Here is a 20,171-nt window from a genome sequence, read left to right on the forward strand (position 1 = left end):
CGCCCTCCAGTGACAGCACTCAGGAACTGTTGAGAGGCCTGGGTACACCCTTGCTTCCCATTGATTGTTCCTCTAAGAACAGGGGTGCTCTGAGCCGGTTCCAGGCTTTGAAAGCTCCCTTGAGTTCTTTGTGCTTTTGTCCTTGCCCGGATGTGTCAGCAACACGCTTGGAGGCATAAACAGGAATGAAGCTTCAGACGTGTTCTTAACTGTCAGGAGTAACAGTTGCAGATAAAAGCTGCAGAATTGCTCATCAATACTGGAAAGGCTGAGCAAAACTAGAATTATTCCGGTAACTTAACAGAAAAAATAAACATGTCAATAGTTACAGGGTATGGGAGGGAGGGAGAGTGTAAATTCATAGCAAAACATTTGGAACATTCTCTTTAGCCCCCTTCCCTTGTGCGGGGGCGGAAGTCTGAGGTGAGTGGGGTGCCCTGTGGGGAGGGGCAGCAGAGGAGAAGTCTCACCAGAGTGGATAGGGCCGGGGCCATGCTAAGCCCTGGCCCTAGGAGCTGACAAGTGAGAAGAGACTCATCTCTGTAAAGAATGCTTGAGAGTCCATCTGAGCCCCCTGGGAAGCTTGTCCAGAAAGCTCTTGGGAGGTCTCATACCTATCAATTCTGGTTCAAGAGGCCTAGGAACCCGAGAGGGTTCTGAGAAGCAGTGGCAGGGCCTGCCGGGCATCCAACACCTACTTGGTAGCAGGTGTGGAAGGAGGACTGTGCCCTCGTTCAGTTCTTACAAGTACCCTCTGCGGTAGATGGTACCATCCCCATTTTACAGATGAGGAAACTGAGGCTCGGGGAGGTGATGTGGGGTGCCTAAAGCACCAGAGCTGGGCAGTGATGGAGCCTGGACTGCAGTACCCTGTTGCGGGCGGTGAGGGGGAGCTGTCACAGGAACAAGCCAAATTCTGCATCAGGAGGCTCAGTGCCAAAGGTCGGAGCAGGACCACAGATGAGGTGGACCTGCATGCCTGGTCCACAGTGCTCCTTGGGGACCTTCTGTTCTCCCTGGGGAAAGGGTTGCAGTCAGGCAGGAAGGTAGGAAGGAAGAGAAGGTAGAGAGGGGAGAGGAGGCAGGACCAGCCACCAGGCAGGGGGCAGTCAGAGCCACCAAGGCAAAGCGCTGGTGAGCGGGAGGGTGGGGGCCCAGGGTCTCTTCTGCTTCCTCTTCAGTCTTTCCCCTCAGGCTCCTTTCTTCCTTCTAGAGCTTTTCTCTCTCTCTCTCTCTCTCTCTCTCTCTCTCTTTTTTGAGACAGAGTCTCAATCTTTCTTTTTTTGAGACAGAGTCTCAATCAGTTCCCAGGCTTGAGTGCAATGGCGCAGTCTTGGCTCACTGAAACCTCTGCTCCTGGGTTCACACCATTCTCCTGTCTCAGCCTCCTGATTAGCTGGGATTACAGGCACCTGCCATCATGCCTGGCTTTTTTTTTGTATTTTTTTAAGAGACGGGGTTTCACCGTGTTGGCCAGGCTGATCTTGAACTCCTGACCTCAGGTGATCCACCCTTCCCCGACCTGCCAAAGTGTTGGGATTACAGGCATGAGCCACTGCACCCGGCCCCATGTTCCTTTCTTACTTCTCCATCATCCTTTCTTCTTATTTCTTCACTTTCCCTTTCTTAAAAGAGGATTTTTTCCCCCTCACAGATCCAAGGCATGCCTTCACTTCTCACAGGATGGCAAGGAGAAACGATCAGCCGCTTAAGTAAAGAAAAACATCAAAATCAGACCCGTCTGCAGTCAGAATCCACAGCAGTCGTCCCATAGCACAGCACTGCGTCCGCCAGCGCCCTTCCTTCCCTCGGAACTCAGCCCATCCAGGGCTGCACAGCGGCCTGCAGTCCCCGGTGGCAACATCACTTAGTGGCGCCTCATGTTTAATGCAAGCAAGCTTCTGAGACAGGAAAGCTTTCAAGATACAGCTGAAGATACACGAGCGCTGCCCTTTACAGAGCAAACACGAATGTACAAAACCAACGTGGGTTTTCCTATTTTACAATAATTGTGTTCTCATCTGTACAGATTTAAGCAAATCGCTTCTGTCAGAAGAAAGAGAAATCTATATCCAAGGGCCTCTGTGGCCTAGAGAGGCCTGAGTTACCTCTGCTTTTTGAGTCTCCCAGTAATTTGAAAATGAAAAAATTCTCGCTGGGCGCAATGGCTCACGCCTGTAATCCCAACACTTTGGGAGGCTGAGGCGGGCGGATCACCTGAGGTGAGGAACTCGAGACCAGCTGGCTAACATGGTGAAAACCCGTTTCTACTAAAAATACAAAACATTAGCAGAGTGTGGTGGCACGCGCCTGTAATCCCAGCTGCTTGGGAGGCAGAGGCAGAAGAATCGCTTGAACCCGGGAGGCAGAGGTGGCAGTGAGCCAAGATCGTGCCGTTGCACTCCAGCTTGGGCAACAAGAGTGAAACTCCGTCTCCAAAAAGAAAAACGAAAAAATACTAAAATAGGTTATACAATTTGTAGTTCATTTGTAAATGCTCATCATTAGCAAGTTAATATTTTTAGCACAAAAGAGATAATGCAATATAATTGTGCTAGTAACTAGCTAATTACAGGATTTGTAAAAAGTAATCATTCCTAGTGTGCTGTAAGTAATGGGGCACAGGTGTATAGCTGTATTTTGAGTAACTTCTTTAACCTGTTAGGATATGATTCCTTTGGGAAAAAAAATTAAAGATCTAAAGTAGAAGTCTTTTGTGTGGCTGTGTTAAAGTGTATGATATTGATGACTATGAACGTTAAAGTGTATGACATTGATGACTATGAATGTTTCCCTTCTGCTAACATAGACACTCTTATCTCCAAACAAGTTCGCTGCGCTTCCCACTCTGTCACTCATTCTGGATGGTTTTGTTAGCATACCCATGTCCTCTACCCTGTCTTCAGAGTGCTTAGGCTGAAAGGCTTTATAAATACCACGTGTCTAGTCCAATACCCTTTCCTCGGCTATCTGGACCCAAAGCACCATGCCAAGTCAATGCAGTGCTATAGAACTTAGATGTTTTTTTCCCCCCTCCTGAATATTCCTAAATAATTCAGTGTTTTAAAAGACTCTGATGCATCTTGGAGAAATGGCTGATCCTAGGACTGGGGCAGGAAACAGATGATCTGGGAGTATTTTGTAATCTCCAAAAGTAAGGAAGTACTAAAAAACAAAAAGAAACAAAACACCCATATATGAATGGGGGTATGTTAAACAGACATAGGAACCAACTGAAACTGTTCCCAAAGGCCAAAGCTGGAACAATTTGAGCAACAAAATTAATGAAACAGTATTAGATTATAACGTAAAGTATAAGACCTATATCCACGAATTTGTATTGATATAAATGATTGGATAAAGGGTTTGGGACATCAGTCTTCCTTGCAGAATAATTCCAAACAGTTTTTTGCAGATACTCCACCCTCAAGAAGGTACAGTATTAACTCCACACTTCTGAAGTGTGAGCTATCTACAATGACTTTGCTTCCGAAGAATACAGTATGGAAACGGGAGGGAAAGAAGAACTTGACAGTGGAGAAACCTGACAAATACTATTTCAGCCAGGGGATGAAGCCCAACATCATGCTGGCAGTGTGTACTCTTGATAAGATATGACTAAAATCACACTTTATCTCTGTATTCCTTTTCTGTAACATCCATAATCCCAGTCTAATCATGAGGAAAACATCAGACTAATTCCAATAGAGGGCATCCTACAAAATACCCAACCAACACTCCTCAGAACTGCCAAAATCAACAAAAATATGGAAACTTTTAAGAACAGCTGCAGACACTGCAGAAAGCCTAATAGTAACCACTCCTTGGAGTCTGAACACCAGCTCTGCAGGGCCCATCCCCTAACCTAGGTTCTGATCATCTCACCTCTTTTCCTTTGAATCCTCCAGCTTTAGAGGTGGTGCTGCTTCCTGCTATTTTTAGCCCTGTATTACACTAATGTTCTTCCTTTGCTAATTCCGCCCTCCAAAACCCAATTCCCTGTATAAATTTCCTCTGTTGAAATACCTTGTGTGGTTTCTGTTTTCCAAACTGAGCTGTGCCTGTCACGGTGCTTGGTACCAGGAAATAGACCCTCAGGGATGGGGATTTGGAGATTGATTTGATTTTGTTCTTGGTTTTAAGTGCTGGGCTGAGATCTTTTCAATGGGAATTGCTATGCTAGTACTCTGTTGCATGCATGTGGAGGCATAGTGATTAAGTTGTCACCAGTGATTGAGTGAGATGAAATGCCTATGGAATCAAGTGCCTTGTGGGACCATATAGCTTTTCACACAAAGAATGACAAGGACAATAGGCATAAACTGTCATTGTCCCTTGATTATCCTAATGGCAGTAGTAATTACAACTACAAAGCATTGGAGTGGGATGACATCTTTCAACTGGAGAGATTACAAAAAGAAAATCACTAGCTCAGGTTTAAACTTTTTTTTTTTTTTTTTGAGACGGAGTCTCGCTCTGTCGCCCAGGCTGGAGTGCAGTGGCCAGATCTCAGCTCACTGCAAGCTCCGCCTCCCGGGTTTACGCCATTCTCTCGCCTCAGCCTCCCGAGTAGCTGGGACTACAGGCGCCCGCCATCTCGCCCGGCTAATTTTTTGTGTTTTTTTAGTAGAGACGGGGTGTTAGCCAGGATGGTCTCGATCTCCTGACCTCGTGATCCGCCCGTCTCGGCCTCCCAAAGTGCTGGGATTACAGGCTTGAGCCACTGCGCCCGGCCAGGTTTAAACTTCTAAATTCAAGTCTAAGAGCACTGAGAGGCTCTATGGTAGCCCTAAAATAATGTTATTTTTTTAGTCACAGGGCCAATCTCATACAAAAAAATAACCATAATTAAATTGTGTGGGTTACAAAATTACAATGTAAGTTGAACTCATAGGCTTGCCTTGACTCTTATGAGAAAACACATTGATTGGGTGAGTGGGCCTCTAGGATTTTGAATGGTCACATCTGGATAGATGTGAATGAAGCTGAAAATCTTGAACCCAAGGCCTCTCTGTCTTGTGAAGCTTTGAACCCAAGGCCTCTCTGACAGTGGAAGCTTTTGGCTTTTAGATCTATAATTAGAGTGAGATCTCAGCATGTTCCAGGGGGAAAAAGTGAAGTCTGACCTGGGAAGAATTAGCTTTTATCCCAAATGAATGACAACATCTTGCTAATTGATTTAGGCAGAAATCTGAGGATTATTGTGAGAAGTGTCAAAGGAAGATAAAATATAACATTAAATCAGACCAATGTATGGACTTGAGTGGACTATCAGAGTCTGGACTTACTCTGTTAGCTCATCCAACTGGAAGTGACTCTAACAGTTTTCTTAGTTGAGTCAATAAAATGTATTTATTGGTGGCCTACATTCGGTGAGCTGAGATGAGAGAACTTCCTGGGGTAACGCAGAAAAACTATCCATAGATTTAGGGAGACAGGAATGCAAATTTACATGGGAGCATGAACACCCAGCCATATCTCCTGATGGGGTGTAGGTGACAATCTCTTCACTGAGATACTAAGAAATATATTAATGAGGGGAGTGCCAGCCTCCCTGGAAAGCTCTGTGGTGGATCCCCTCACTAGATTGGGGTTAACAGTGGAAGATGCTGCCAGAGATGGGTCTAGTCAGGAAAATAGCAATTCTATAATAGAGATTTCATCAGAGGGAATTTCATATGGGAGTTGGTTACATCAATGTTGGAAGGCTGAGTGAGGAAAATAGATTATTCACTGAAGTCATCCAGAAATAATAACCCAGGAGGCAGCTACCACCACTGGACTGACAAAACAAAGGGAAGAGGCTGGGGTTGCAGAGCTAGAAGCTTAGGGCCAGGGCCCTAGAAATGTAGAACTCTGGTCTCCGAGAGGGGGCCTGCCATGCTGCTGTTGCTGCATTTGAGACCAGAGGAGGCTGGTTCTAGGAGGGTTTAAAGAATACAAAGCCTAGCCAGGCTCAGTGGCATGATCCTGTAGTCCCAGCTACTGGAGAGACTGAGGCAGGAAGCTTGCTTGAGCCCAGGAGTTCAACGTTGCCATGTGCTATGATTGTTCCACTGCACTCCAGCCTGGACAACATAGCAAGAGAGACCCAGTTTAAAATGTGTGTATATATAATTACAGTATATATATTACATATTTTAAAACATATATTTGTATATGCAAATAAAAAACACATATATATGTATGTGTATATATATGTGGAGGCTAAAATCAATTGCTATGGGCCCATTGGTGAGGTGACACAGATAGGAAAAATAACCTCAAAGGAAGGAAGTTCCTTCTTCCTCCTCCTGTTCCCCTTCTCTGGAGCCTCTTATTAACAAAATATAATAGAAAGCCAGTCAGTAAAGGAGAAATCTAGTTTGCAGCATCCTAGCCTAGCAACACGAAGTAGTACACAGAGGAGTGGATTTGGAACAGAAGGACAAGAGCTTAGTAAGCCCCACTGAACTTGCCTTATCCCTGGTACTTTAAAAAGCAAATCTTTCCAAGATGGGGACTTTATTGAAATCCCCTCTCCTCATCAGAGCCCTACAAGATTCAGTGAATATCTGTTGAACATCACGGATGATGTTACTGTAGCCTTGCAACAATACAATACATTTTGGACCTCAGACCTCAACATTTATGAAACCAGCACTCAATTATAGTGTTTTATGTGTCTAGCTGGAAAGCTTTTTCCGCTCCAAGTAGGATCATTTAGGAAAGTCCTATCAAGAGAGTAGAGCCTGCCTTTGGATAAGTGGAGTAGCCTCTTACTGTCAGTGGTTTGATGCATAGAGGTACTGAGGGCAGCTTAACTGCTCCTGTAAATTATATATATATATATAATTTTAAATATATATATAATTTTAAATATATAGATATATAAAGTTTAAAATCATTGTTAAGAGGCAGGGATCAGCTTCCATGGTGATATGAGGATTAGAGTTCGCAAGTCTTTAAAAACAACACAGGAATCAGTAGAAAAATTCAGCATTTGCGCCTATCCAACATCTTTCTTAACCTAATAAGGTTGACAGTCAGCATCTCTGTTAGAAGAAGTTAATGGTATTAGTTGAATGGCTGATTACACAGATCACTGCAGGAAGGGCCCAAACACAGTGGTCTTATATCAGAGTATAGCAATGGCAAGCTGTACAATGAGGACAAAGAAATTTTAATAATGACCTTAAAATGGCGTTGATATTAAAATGCTCAGCCCAGAATTATCTATGTCAAATTAATTACACTTCCCTAGTCTTTTCCTTTCCATTGAAATAAAAATGATAATGAGCAACACTACTTCGCAAGACGTATATCAGCAATTTCTGAGTAATTTCTTTGAAATACTCAGCTCAATGAATATAAATTATATTATATGCTATGCATGAAAAGACTCCAACCATTAAGAACTGTGCAAAATTATTTTTATTTCAATGTCAAATTCCAAAGAAAAACACCCAGAAATTGCTATGCATATTTGCATTTATAGCTTTTATTATTTTTAGGATGTGGTTTTGAACCCAAATTCCAATGAGTCACATGTACTCTTGCCAACAGTATTTTTAGGGAAAGGCTTACTTGAAGCTGCATGACATTGGATCATTTTATGGAAAATGTAAGTCTTTATGAAATAGAACCTGTTTGTTGTCAAGGAGTCCAAGCTACATTACTAATGAGTAATATTTTATTTTAAAAGTAGACATTTTCTTCTCAACTCCATTTCTGTGGGAGCCCAACACCAATGCAGCTTAAGAAAATGATGGTCTATTTTCTAATCATTTCTAAAACAAAATGGAAATAAAGCTCATAGGACAAAGAATTGAAGCAGCCCACAAGGAATAGAGAACCATCAATGCTCTGTGACTTGCTACATTGTTGATAAGAACAACAGGATAAAGAGATTTAAGTAGAAGAACATACTTTAAACATGGAAGAATAATGTTTAAGGAACAGCTAATTTGTTTCTCCTCTAGAAGGCTCCAGTACATGGCTCTCTAGGGAAATCTAATCAATTAAAACCCTCCATGCTATTCTACTTGTGAGTGGAATAAGGAATACATTTCTCGTGTTATTATATAAATGAATCTCATCTTCAGGGATTTGAAATATAGCTTTATCCAGAGTATAGTGAATTTGTGTGTCATCTCATCTTTCTGCATTATAGTAAAATTGATTTTATGATTCCTTACTCATAAATCACAGGCCTGAGGCAATAACAGCCTTGGAGATGCTTTTGCTTGTCTTGCCTAATCTCACAGGCTGGGTGTGTCTCTTGTTCTTTTTTCAACCACATCTAGCTCTTCGGCTTGCAATTATGGTTATAGTTCTCAGCCTTGAAAAAGAGTGGTCGTCAGATCCAGGTCATGTTCCTGGCTTGTCTGGATCCTCTAAACTGAATACCATCCTGGACACCTTTAGCACATCATTGGAAGAAATTAATAGTGTGATCACCTTGCAAATGAACGCACATCACAACATGGGTACCATTATGAACTTACAGCTACAAAAATCAAAGAATATCTTCCCTTTCCCCTTACTCTCCCCTCTGATATAAGAGCAAAGTGACCCATGGTGGTATTTAGATTTCTGGCAGTCTGCTAGGAGGTTTACCTTCATGTAAAGATGTGGTTCTTCAATCGAGAGAAGTACACAGGATTACCTAGTATTTTAAAAATATATATATTCCCCCCACTTTTTTTTTTAAAGACTCCCTGTCAGTTCCTCAATATACTGATTAGTCCAACTAGAGCAGTGGTCTCCAGCCTCTTTGGCACCAGGGACTGTTTTCATGAAAAACAATTTTTGTACGGACTTGGGGATGATTTCGGGATGCAACTATTCCACCTGAGATCCATCAGGCATTAGTTAGATTCTCATAAGGAGCGCACAACCTAGATCTCCGCATGTAAGTTCACAGTAGGGTTAGTGCTCCTACGAGAATAGAATGTTGCTGCTGATCTGACAGGAGGCGGAGCTCAGGTGGTCGCCTGCCGCTCACGTCCTGCTATGCTGCCCAGTTCCCAGCCGGTCATGGACTGGTACTGGTCTGTGGCCCGGGGGTTGGGGGACCCCTGAACTGAAGGGAAGAGGAAGGTCATAATATAAAATCATAAGCCTGAGCAATATAGTGAGACCCTGTCTCTACAAAAATAAAAATAGCTGGCCACGGTGGTGCCTGCCTGTAATCCCAACTACTCAGGAGGCTGAGGCAGGATTGCTTGAGTTGAGGCTGCAGTGAGCTGATTGTGCCACTGCACTCCAGCCTGGGTGACAGAGCAAGATCCTGTCTCAAAAAAAAAAAAAAAAAAATTATAAAGCAAACTGAATTTTAACTCCTTAGACTCATACTTGGGAAATCAGGTAATTCCTTGAAGCTACCTCAAGAAGACTGGGCATGAAGGAAGCAGGAGTCTCTTGATCTTGCTCCCTGGCAGGAGTGAGCTCTGGCCTGTCCACCTGCCTTCTAGCCTGACTCCAGGCTTAGATGTCAGGAATGGGTGGGAGTTGCGGGATGATAACCCAGTGGAGGTCTACACATCCTTTCTCTCTATGCATGTCTGGCACGTGGCTTCTGAATTCATCTCCACTGTCTCCATCAGCTTAGGCTGGTTCTCTCTCAATTGGATATGCAAACTGCTTTGTGCCCCAAACCAGGAGAGAATAAAGAATGCTGTCGAAAGAGCACTGAGTTAAAAGTAAGGAGAAAGGCTTGGTTCTACAAATGCTTTAGCTGAACCAAATCTTACCCCTAATCTTTGGGTCATTTTAAAAGTCCAGTTTAATCTTTTGATTTTAGTATTTCAGTTGACTATGCGCCTTCTTGCTATACAATAGTTCTAGAGAGAGATCACAAATCACAAACTGAGTGCTATTCACAGCTGAGAAAATACGGACCCAAAGCACTGTTCTTTGGGCTAGTACTTTATACCAACATCAGAATGAAGTGAAAGGCAACAGTGAAGCATGGCAAATACAATAGGATGCAGACGTTTCTTGCCAGCTTGACTCTGTTGTGATTATAACCTTTTTTTTTTTTTTTTTTTTTTGAGACAGAGTCTCACTCTGTTGCCCAGGCTGGAGTGCAGTGGTGTGATCTCTGCTCACTGCAACCTCCGCCTCCCTGGTTCAAACAATTTTCCTGCCTCAGCCTCCAGAGCAGCTGGGATTACAGGCATGCGCCACCATGCCTGGCTAATTTTTGTAGTTTTAGTAGAGATGGGGTTTCACCATGTTGGCCAGGCTGGTTTCAAACTCCTGACCTCAAGTAATCCGCCCATCTCAGCCTCCCAAAGTGCTAGGATTACAGGCGTGAGCTACTGCGCCTGGCATCTGTTCTGGTTATAACTTCTGAGAATATCTTGCATATCTCAAAAGTAAGACTATAACTCAAAATAAGAATAATACATATATAACATACTTAAAAGTAAGAATATTCAGGCAAGGCTTGAGTTTCAGATTTTCCTGTTTAGATGATTTGCCATCTTACTTCCTTTCCCTGGCGCTCACAACACTTGGGTCTTGTTTCTCTAACAGTGTTCACCAGTGTGCACTGTAATTTATTTTTGTAAACACCACACCAAGACTGTTACTTTTTTAAGGCTGAAATCATTTTTTGTTGTCCTAGCACCTTAATACCTGGTTCATAAAAGTTCTTGAGAAAAATGTGTTAAATAAACGAAATTCTTGTTTGGTTTGTGGATGTCCTATTTCTGATACATTTTTAGAAATGATATAACAGAGAAATTTCTAATGCCCACAATAGTCAAATCAGTAAGAGTAGTGAATGTGAATGAAACAGGCTTAGACGGGTCTCCCTGAGGTAGGTAGTGGGGTATATTACCAAATAAAGTTAAGAGCTGATTTTCTGGAATCAACCCAAATGCCCATCAATGATAGACTGGATGAAGAAAATGTGGTGTATATACACCATGGAATACTACACAGTCATAAAAAGGAATGAGATCATGTCCTTTGCAGGGACATGGATAGAGCTGGAGGCCATTATCCTCAACAAACTAACAAAGGAACAGAAAACCAAACACCGCATGTTCTCTTATAAGTGGGAGCTGAACAATGAAAGCACGTGGACATAGGGAGGGAAACCACACACACTGTGCTGGGCCTGTGCTGGGGGCGGGGTGGGGAGGGAGAGCATCAGGAAAAATAGCTAATGCACGTGGGACTTAATATCTGGGTGATGGGTTGCTAGGTGCAGCAAACGACCATGGCACACGTTTACCTATATAACAAACCTGCACATCCTGCATATGTATCCCAGAACATAAATTAAAAAAAAACAACAAAACACAAAAAGACCGACCTTCTGCAAGGTAGTCCAGAGTTAACAACTTTATTGCCATAAGAACAACTAAAACATACTCCATTTCTTCTGCATCATTCAGCGTTAAACAAACTCAGATACGGTGTTTCTGCCTGCTCTTATATATATATATATATATATATGTTTTTTTTTTTTTTTTGGAAAAGAGGTATAGATTTTACTTGAGAGTTAGTCCAGCAAAACTTCAACTTTTAGTTTTATGTTAATTCCTTAAATTCCTTTGGGATTACTTGCTTTCCAGCTAAAACACTGCTAAAATTCTTAACAGCTTGAAGCAGGTTTTGGACTGGGGATCCAATTATGCATTCCCAAAACGCAGTTTTCTTTTGAAGTAGCTCAGGGCAAGGAAGGTGATTTCAACTCTTCAATGTCTAAACCTTGCCTCTTCCATCCTTTCAACCTATCATCTTATTTCCGTCTAAAGCGATTTTGAAAAGAATCTTCGGGTAGTTGGGATTAATCACTGGATTCTTCTCTTTCTGGCTGTGCTGTGTATTACATGTTTGTTTCCAATTCAGAAACTCTGGCAAATACTCAAGTGAACAGAGTAAGTCTAGAGTCTAAGTGTCAGCTAAAAAGAAAAGTTTTGATATGTGTTAGAAAAATACTAAGAAATAATGCTTAGAATAAACTGTTTCTCTGGGCCGTGCATGGTGGCTCAGACCTGTAATCCCAGCACTTTGGGAGGCTGAGGCAGGTGGATCACCTGAGGTCAGAGGTTCAAGACCAGCCTGATCAACATGGTGAAACCCCGTCTCTACTAAAAATACAAAAATTAGCTGGACATGGTGGCAGGCACCTGTAATCCCAGCTACTCAGGAGGCTGGGGCAGAAGAATCACTTGAACCCAGGGGGCGGAGGTTGCAGTGAGCTGAGATCGTGCCATTGCATTCCAGCCTGGGGAATAGAGCGAGGCTCACAAAAAAAAAAAAAAAAAAAAAAAATTGCTTTTCTGAGACGTGCATAACATTCCTTCCTTTTGTGCAGTGATTATTAAGAAGGGAGGTGGAGGAAATATATGAGGTTTACTATGAGGTTTACCTGGGGGAATTTTTCAAGCTACACATCTCTCCTCCACAAACAGATATATTGCTTTTTGTTCTCTCCCTAGAATACTATAGAGACCCACTGATTGTGGTGTGCCATATCCCTTTGTGTGTTGGGGGTGCAAAAAGTTAAGACTTGTTTGAGATTTATCGTTGGATAAAATGTTCCCAAGTAGAATTTTACAAAAACATAAGACATTTTGTTTAAATTACATTATTTATTTTTTAGATCATCCCTCTTAGTCCTGCATGCATTGTTAGCACAAAAAGTTGAACTTGATCACAACTTCCTTTGAAGAGAGAGTAGGTACACAATGACCATCTGAAGAGTTTCTCCACGGATGGACCAAGAATTCCAGACGTTGGTAACACTGTCAGTAACCTACACAACGTTCGATACAAAAAATTTACCAAATATCCTGTTTAATGTAAACAAGGCAGGAGGCAAAACAGAGTATTACAGTAACACTATTTTACAGGGCCCAGAAATGTGATTATCTACCATGTTTTAACACATAAAGTGTTACAATGACATGCACATTTGATTTACTATACAACCCAAAATATAATTACCATATAATGTGGTTTTAGCACTTCACTGTAGCTTCTTTTGTCAATACTGATGGACTTCATAATTAAATGGTAATTGTATATTAATGCAATAATTTATGGAAACATTACCATGAATTTATGAAGTAATTCCATAATTTGTGCCCTGTAAAATTAAGTGTAACAATGTTTACACTAGCAACAGTGTAAGCGAGCTAAGAATTTTGGTCCTTATATATACACATATATACATATGTACACACACAATAATGTACAATTAAACCAAAAAGCTATGAATCCACTCACAGCTTCCATATTGCACAAACAGATACGTTATGAGAAAGTTACATAGTTATAAGGTGAGTACTATATGGCAATAGGCTAAGACAAATCTGAGTTAAATTAAGTAAAGAATGTGGCTCATAACTAAAAACAAACTCAAAGACTATACTGTTAGAAAGTTTCAAAAAATGTGCGTACTTATTGATACAAATGTGAAGCAAGGCTGAAATTCACTTTGGAACTTGCTATGGCAATCAATTGCTATGACTGTGCTTTCCACTCAACATAGTGCATTTTAGTCACTGTTTTTGCAAGTACTGAGTAACAAATATTCAGCTGTCAACAGACAGTTTAAGAAAGACTAGTGATGCAGTACAATGTTTCACTAACAAATTGAACTCACTGTGAGAGCTTGTACTGGCTCTAGCTCTGAACAAATGTAAAAGAAAAAAAGGGAAGAAAAACAGAAACTTAGACGAGAAACAAATGAAATCTTAAGCCTTAGCTGATTACAAATTAAAGTCATTACAATAACTTAGGAAAATTATATTTTCAGAAGCAGCATACACATACACACACACACGAGTTAAAGCTTTTCTGAGCTTGGTTTCATGGAGTAATTATAAGGTCCCATAGTGAAATCAAGGATAAAAGAGTATTTGGTTTCAGAGGCAATATCATTGCTACTACACCTATTGAGCACTACGAAAACATTAAGAAATATCTAATATCTCTTAATGCCTTAGTTTAAATACTTGTACGTCGAAGTAGACTGTTACTACATCTAGAAATGGAAATGTTGAAGTGTTCCCTGTATGAAGTGATTTAAAAAATACAGCAAACTGAATAATGCCTTCACATCATTCAAAATGATTTAAAGACAATCATGCACAAAATAACTATCTCCCACTTTTGTTTTTTCTTTGTTTTACTTAATAAATTTCTTAGAATAAGCTAATGAAGATTTGCATGAAATTGGAGGCTTAGTCTTTTTGTTGTTTTAACGGTGGTAAGCATTCTAGAGCTGAGGCTATTCATAATCTTTTGATACTGTTCTTAATAAATAGCAAAAACAAACTATGAAATAAACCAGAAAAGCTAATACAACAAAATGAGCAGATAGGTGTAAAACAAGCCTCTACGCACACACCACACAATGCATATATATACAAACATGCTACATAAAATAACTTCCTAGAGGGGGTAGTGAGAGTTCCCTTCAAGCTGGAGCCTTTGATAGCCTGTTCCCCCAAATGTCAGTAAATGAAAAGATAAAGAGGAAAGTGCTGCTGCTTAACATGTCAGATAAAAACAAACAATAGCTTAAAAGCAGTATTTGAGTGATCAGCGTCACTTAAAGGAAAAATAGAAAGTCGACTAGCAAACACGATTTTGTCCATCAAGTACAAGCATGCTGTGCCCAGCGCAGCTTTGCTGAACTACAGGTTCCTACATGTATACCCATTCACATACATACCCAATTTCCCCAAATCCTTTAACATGTAAACAGGACATTTAAAAGTCTGCTTTCTTTAATCTCTTTAGAATCATTTAAAACAAAAGACTGAACAAACTAGAAAAAAATGTAAACATCGAGGAGCCACTGGCATTTTGATTGCTGCCAAGGGTTATCAGTCAGTTCCTCACCTAGACACCACCATGCGTTTCAGTAAGAAAATCAAATTATAAAGCAATTTTATAAAGCAATTTTCTGAGAGGGAGAGAGGGGGAAAAAGGGTTCTCGACCCAGTACATCTTACTTAGTTTAAAAAAAAAATACAATTTTAGCAAACACTACCAATGGTGAGCATAAATTCAACATTGTTGCGAAAATGACACGGTTTAAATCAACTGGGACCCATACATGAAGAAAATCACTAACATGGCTATGTGCACAAGAGTAAAAGAACATTTCTTTAAAAATAGAGATATATTAATCAAGAATTTCTTTATCATATTAAATCGTTATTCTTAAAAAAGCTGAAGAAAGTTAATGGTGCTCTACACATTTTTATCTTCTATAATTAATTCATTCAATGGTTTCTGAATTGTATTTTTTTCTCATTTACAGTTTTTTTCATATTTTGTTTGATAAGAATTCTGACCTTAAAAAGTTATAAAATTCGTGATTTTTTTTGCTACTTATTAATCCAAAATAATATAAGCATTTGAGTCCCAGAGAATGTCAAAATGCCTTGCTACCTAAAAGGATATTAATATAACAGAAATATCATCAAAGTCATGACATTGGAAATATTGCAGCTTTTCAAACACAGTCATTAGAAATGCTTATTTCCTGAAGTTCCTTTGATTGTATCCTGGATTCGACAATGTGCAATTTTATAATAGAACCATTATGATAAAGCCAACGAAAACAACATTATACAACATTTTACCAAGAATGTCCACTCAATAGGTTCTTAATGGTTCTGTCCAGTTTACAGCAATACTTCGTTTAAAAGGGCTTTTTATGCTCTTGTGGCTGGGTGGAGCTGAGTCTTTTGTGATGAAATGTACACAGTAGTTCCGTTCCCCTAGTTACTTGAAAGATGTTATTTATGGTGTGGAGGAAGCGTGATATTTCACAAACGCAATTGCCGCCAGCTCCTTACAGAACTCTTCTAACACGATCACACCCTCTAGCAGTGTGATGTGGTCAATACTGGTAAGGGAAAAACAGACAATAAATCAATTCAATGTATCAGCAGATCATTAAGTTCACTGCAATTTTTGGATTAAAAAAATGTAAAACATAAACTTACAGAGGGCCTTCAGGTTCCAAACCAAGTAATCGCTTTCTGACTAATAGAAGCTTGGGAGTAAAGTCTTGAATACGCTGGATTCGAAGCATAAGGTCTCCAACGACCTGGATCACAGAGGCAAGGCATTTCAGTTCCTGAAATCAGCTACATAGACAACCTCAGGATTTTAGAAAAAATCTTCATTCCCTACTATTTAATAAAGAATGTAAACTTTCACTACTCATATAATCATCTTTAACCAAGGACTCATACCTAATTCTTTAAAATAAAAGTTACATATTATTAAAAATAATTTTAAAAATAATAATTCAGCATGTATAACAATTACTTTTAAGCAGTAGATATATTTTTCATTATGTGACACTAACTGCATACAATGATGTTAACATATTAATTGCACAGACTTATCAATCCTAGGGAATATAACAGAACTAGTAACTCACCCTGACAATTACAGAGAAGAGAGATCTACAGCCAGGAGCGAGGTTCACGTAAGGATCCAAAAGGTACTCGTGGATGTGTGGATGAGGGAAGAGAGAAAGTCTAGATAACACCGAGGTTACTTGTAAGTTTACATCATATGGCTATGGTGGGGTAAAAAACAGAAAGACATTTAATAATAATGTATACCTATGCACTTAATTTACTATTTCAATTCGTCCTTTTAAGAAAGGAGAATCTGGTCAGGCGTGGTGGCTCACACCTGTAATCCCAGTATTTTGGGAAGCTGAGGTGGGTGAATCACCTGAGGTTGGGAGTTCGAGACCAGCCTGACCAATGTGGAGAAACCCCGTCTCCATTAAAAATACAAAATTAGCTGGGTGTGGTGGCACATGCCTGTAATCCCAGCTACTTGGGAGGCTGAGGCAGGAGAATTGCTTGAACCCGTGAGATGGAGGTTTCAGTGAGCTGAGATCATGCCATTGCACTCCAGCCCGGGCAACAAGAGCGAAACTCTGTCTCAAAAAAAACAAAAAAAAAAAAAAAGGAAGGGAGAATCCACCATCTTCCTTCCCGCTCTGCATGCTTTTCTGCAATGAAAATATCTACAACTAAACTAGCTCTCATATCTCAAATTACATACATTGCAGTCCTAAAACGTTTTAAAAAAGATTTAAAAAGCATATAAACATATAAAGGCAAATAAGTGACATAGTCAGAATGTTTATTATATGCAGGTTGATTCAATTGATGAAATTGTTCAAGGGGTCATGAAAAAGCACCAGTGTATCATATATAGTATTAATTACAGAGGACCCATTGAGCATAAGACCAAAAACCAAGACGGGAAGATATTACACATTTTTAAATATAGTAATTTCAGAAGTGATATTCCTCACCTCAGATTATTCAACTACAGGCAATTCCCAAAAACACATAGAAAGTCAAATCACAGAACCTTGTCACCAGAATGAAAGTACTTGGGGATAGAACTGATGACGATCCTACGCCTCAAAGTGAATGAGAAGGTTCAAAACGGTGATTACAGAGAGGGATCATCTCATTTCTTGCATGAGTATTAACTTTCCCCAAACAACTGTGTATCTGTGTACATTCCTCACACTTGTTTTGTATGAAATATTGCGATTTGACTTGAATTCTACTTGTCTGTTTATTCTTCACGGAAAGGGGCTTTGCAGAGTTATGTCAACGTCAAAGCAAAAGGCACACTACACAAAGAGTTGCTACTACTTGCTCAGAACTTTCAACAGAAACTTCTCACCCCTTCCAGTTTGCTTCTTCTAAGCAGCCAAAGGAAACGGATTGGTTGCAACAAAACTAACCACAGTGAGGAGGCTGCAGAGAACCCAAGTGGCAAGAGTGAGACAGATGCTGCAGCACAGTGGAGGGAACAGGGAGTCAGGACCAAGTGCAGCATCAGCCAGCACAGCGGAATGTTTTACTCTCAGCCACTGAACAACCTGCAAAGCCTTGATCACAGTGAATAGCAATGAGGAAGTCAATCTCTGGCATTCAGTGGAGAATGCTCACACACGTGCCAGTTCTGCTACATACTTCGGCATTTTACTATCTTTTGAAAATCACCACAGCTACAGACGCTATGATGTACCTGTTTTGTCACATAAACACGCTCAAGTCCTATGCTGTAAGGCCCATTTTAGTCTTTCTAACTTACTACTGGATTCATGAACGTGGATTTTTTTAAAGAACAAAAACTGCTCTGAGTCATTTTTTTTTTTTCAAAACCTAGCGGTAAGCAAGGTAATTGAAAGGAAATATGTATTCCCAGTACAGGATAGTTTAAGAGCAAATTCTCCTACTTGGCAATACTTGGGGGCTTTTGGGTATTTTTTATTAATGTACCATAATTGTACCTATTTTGGGGGTCCATGTGATATTTTGATACATTTCACAATGTGTAATATGTAATGACCAAATTAGAGTAACGGGGACATCCATCACCTCCAGCATTTATCTTTTCTTTGTGTTGGGAACATCACAGTTTTCTTCTAGCTCCTTTGAAATATACAATAAGTTTTTGTTAACTAATTTCCTGACTGTACTACTGAATACTAGAACTTATTCCTTCTAACTGTATTTTTGTACTCATTAACCAACTTCTCTCCATTCCTCCTCCCTTGATAATATTTGCAACAGAATAGCCTTCTCTGAGACTCAACTCATAATAAACAATGAATTCACATTAAATTGTGTTTTAGGTATGAAGGAATCATTTACAAAAAATAATTTAAAAGAATGCATTTAGTAGAAAAAAATTTAAAATATGACTTAAGTCCAGAATTGTACATGACTCTTCACTGCAGGTAGCTAAGTTTTTAGGTCACTAAATTTTGCCATCTGCAGATGCTTAAATAAACAAATCAATACAGTTTGGCTTTAAATAAATATATTACTATTTAGACTTTGTATTTTTTCTGTGTGGTGTTACTTTGGTTTATAGTTTAACATAAATCTAGGTCATAGGTTGCTTAAGAAATGTAAGGCTGACAGATTTCTTAATGTAGTAAAAATGAAAATAAATTTCAACAAGACAAATTTGCTTCACTGTACTCAGAAATGGTCTCTACTTCCTACTGGTAATAACTTTAAAACAAGGCTGGCCTTTTTGGAGGTTGTCGGTAGTTAAGTGTTTATATCTATTATTTGAGGTCCCTTTATTTTATACTTTATACAGTATTTACCTGAAAGGAAAGCAAGCCAGATTTCTCTGACATGCCAGATAGACTTGGCCCATGTTTTTGGACTGAACTCAAATTCTGAGATAATAAACTTTGAGTTAAAAAAGTAATATCAACTTCACTTTAACAATCAGAAAATGTGACAAGTACCTAAGTTACTTGATCAAATTCAAACTCATCACGCTCAGGGTAGGGACAAGATCTGGCCTCCTTACAATGTTCCCAGTGTTCTTTCCATTCTGCTATGGACTTTAGTATTTTAATATCTTTTTAAAATCACCACCATTACAAACAATAGTAAATGTTTGTATTATGATTTTTTAAAAAATTAGCATTGTGATAACACAATAGTGTTATGAATACTTGATACCGTAACTTCTCAATTATGCATGAAGACATTAGCCACTTTCCAAATTATTCATATTAAATTTTTAATCTCAGTCAGGTTACTTAGACCCTACTAGGAATATATACTAAGAAAATGCCCTGCAAAGAGGAAAACAAAAGAAAAAGAAAAAAGAAGAAAGAAGGCGGTCAGGTGTGAGGGGCTCACGCCTGTAATCCCAGGACTTTGGGAGGCTGAGGCGGGTGGATCACCTGAGCTCAGGAGTTTGAGACCAGCCTGGCCAATATGGTGAAACCCCGTCTCTATTAAAAATACAAAAATTAGCCGGGCATGGTGGCGTGAGCCTGTGATCCCAGCTACTTGGGAGCTGAGACAGGAGAATCACTCGAGCCGGGCAGGAAGAGGTGGCAATGAGCCAAGATCACACCACTGCACTCCAGCCTGGGTGACAGAGCAAGACTCGGTCTCAAAAAAAAAAAAAAAAAGAATCAATAGAGAAAGAAAAAAAAGAAACTACAAGCAAGTATCACTCTCAGCAAAAATGTTTAGGAAAGAAAGAAAATGAAACTAGGCCAAAAATGCTTAACTTCCTAGGACTCGTGTTTCATCTCTGAGATCAGACTATACCATGTTTTTACCAAAAAGGCTTTGAACATCAAGGGTTTTTTTTGTTTTTTATTTTGTTTTAGAGACAGG

The 20,171-nt window shown here is 39.9% G+C and overlaps 1 protein-coding gene across 2 annotated transcripts in view; it reads right to left on the reverse strand.

The window, feature by feature from the left end:
• Positions 1-12,573: 12,573 nt before the first annotated feature.
• The window catches only part of FAM160B1 (family with sequence similarity 160 member B1), a 45,620-nt gene continuing 38,022 nt past the window's right edge, over positions 12,574-20,171 (reverse strand). For both annotated transcript variants that reach the window (XM_033181775.1, XM_033181784.1), the window contains 3 exons: positions 16,412-16,552; positions 15,969-16,072; positions 12,574-15,868 (listed from right to left, as the gene is read on the reverse strand). In XM_033181775.1, coding sequence (XP_033037666.1) covers positions 15,763-15,868; positions 15,969-16,072; positions 16,412-16,552 — 351 coding nt within the window. In that variant the 3' untranslated portion in view covers positions 12,574-15,762. The remainder of the gene's footprint in view (positions 15,869-15,968; positions 16,073-16,411; positions 16,553-20,171) is intronic.

Source organism: Trachypithecus francoisi, unplaced genomic scaffold, assembly GCF_009764315.1.
Source record: "Trachypithecus francoisi isolate TF-2019V2 unplaced genomic scaffold, Tfra_2.0 Contig01579, whole genome shotgun sequence".
Lineage (NCBI taxonomy): Eukaryota > Metazoa > Chordata > Mammalia > Primates > Cercopithecidae > Trachypithecus > Trachypithecus francoisi.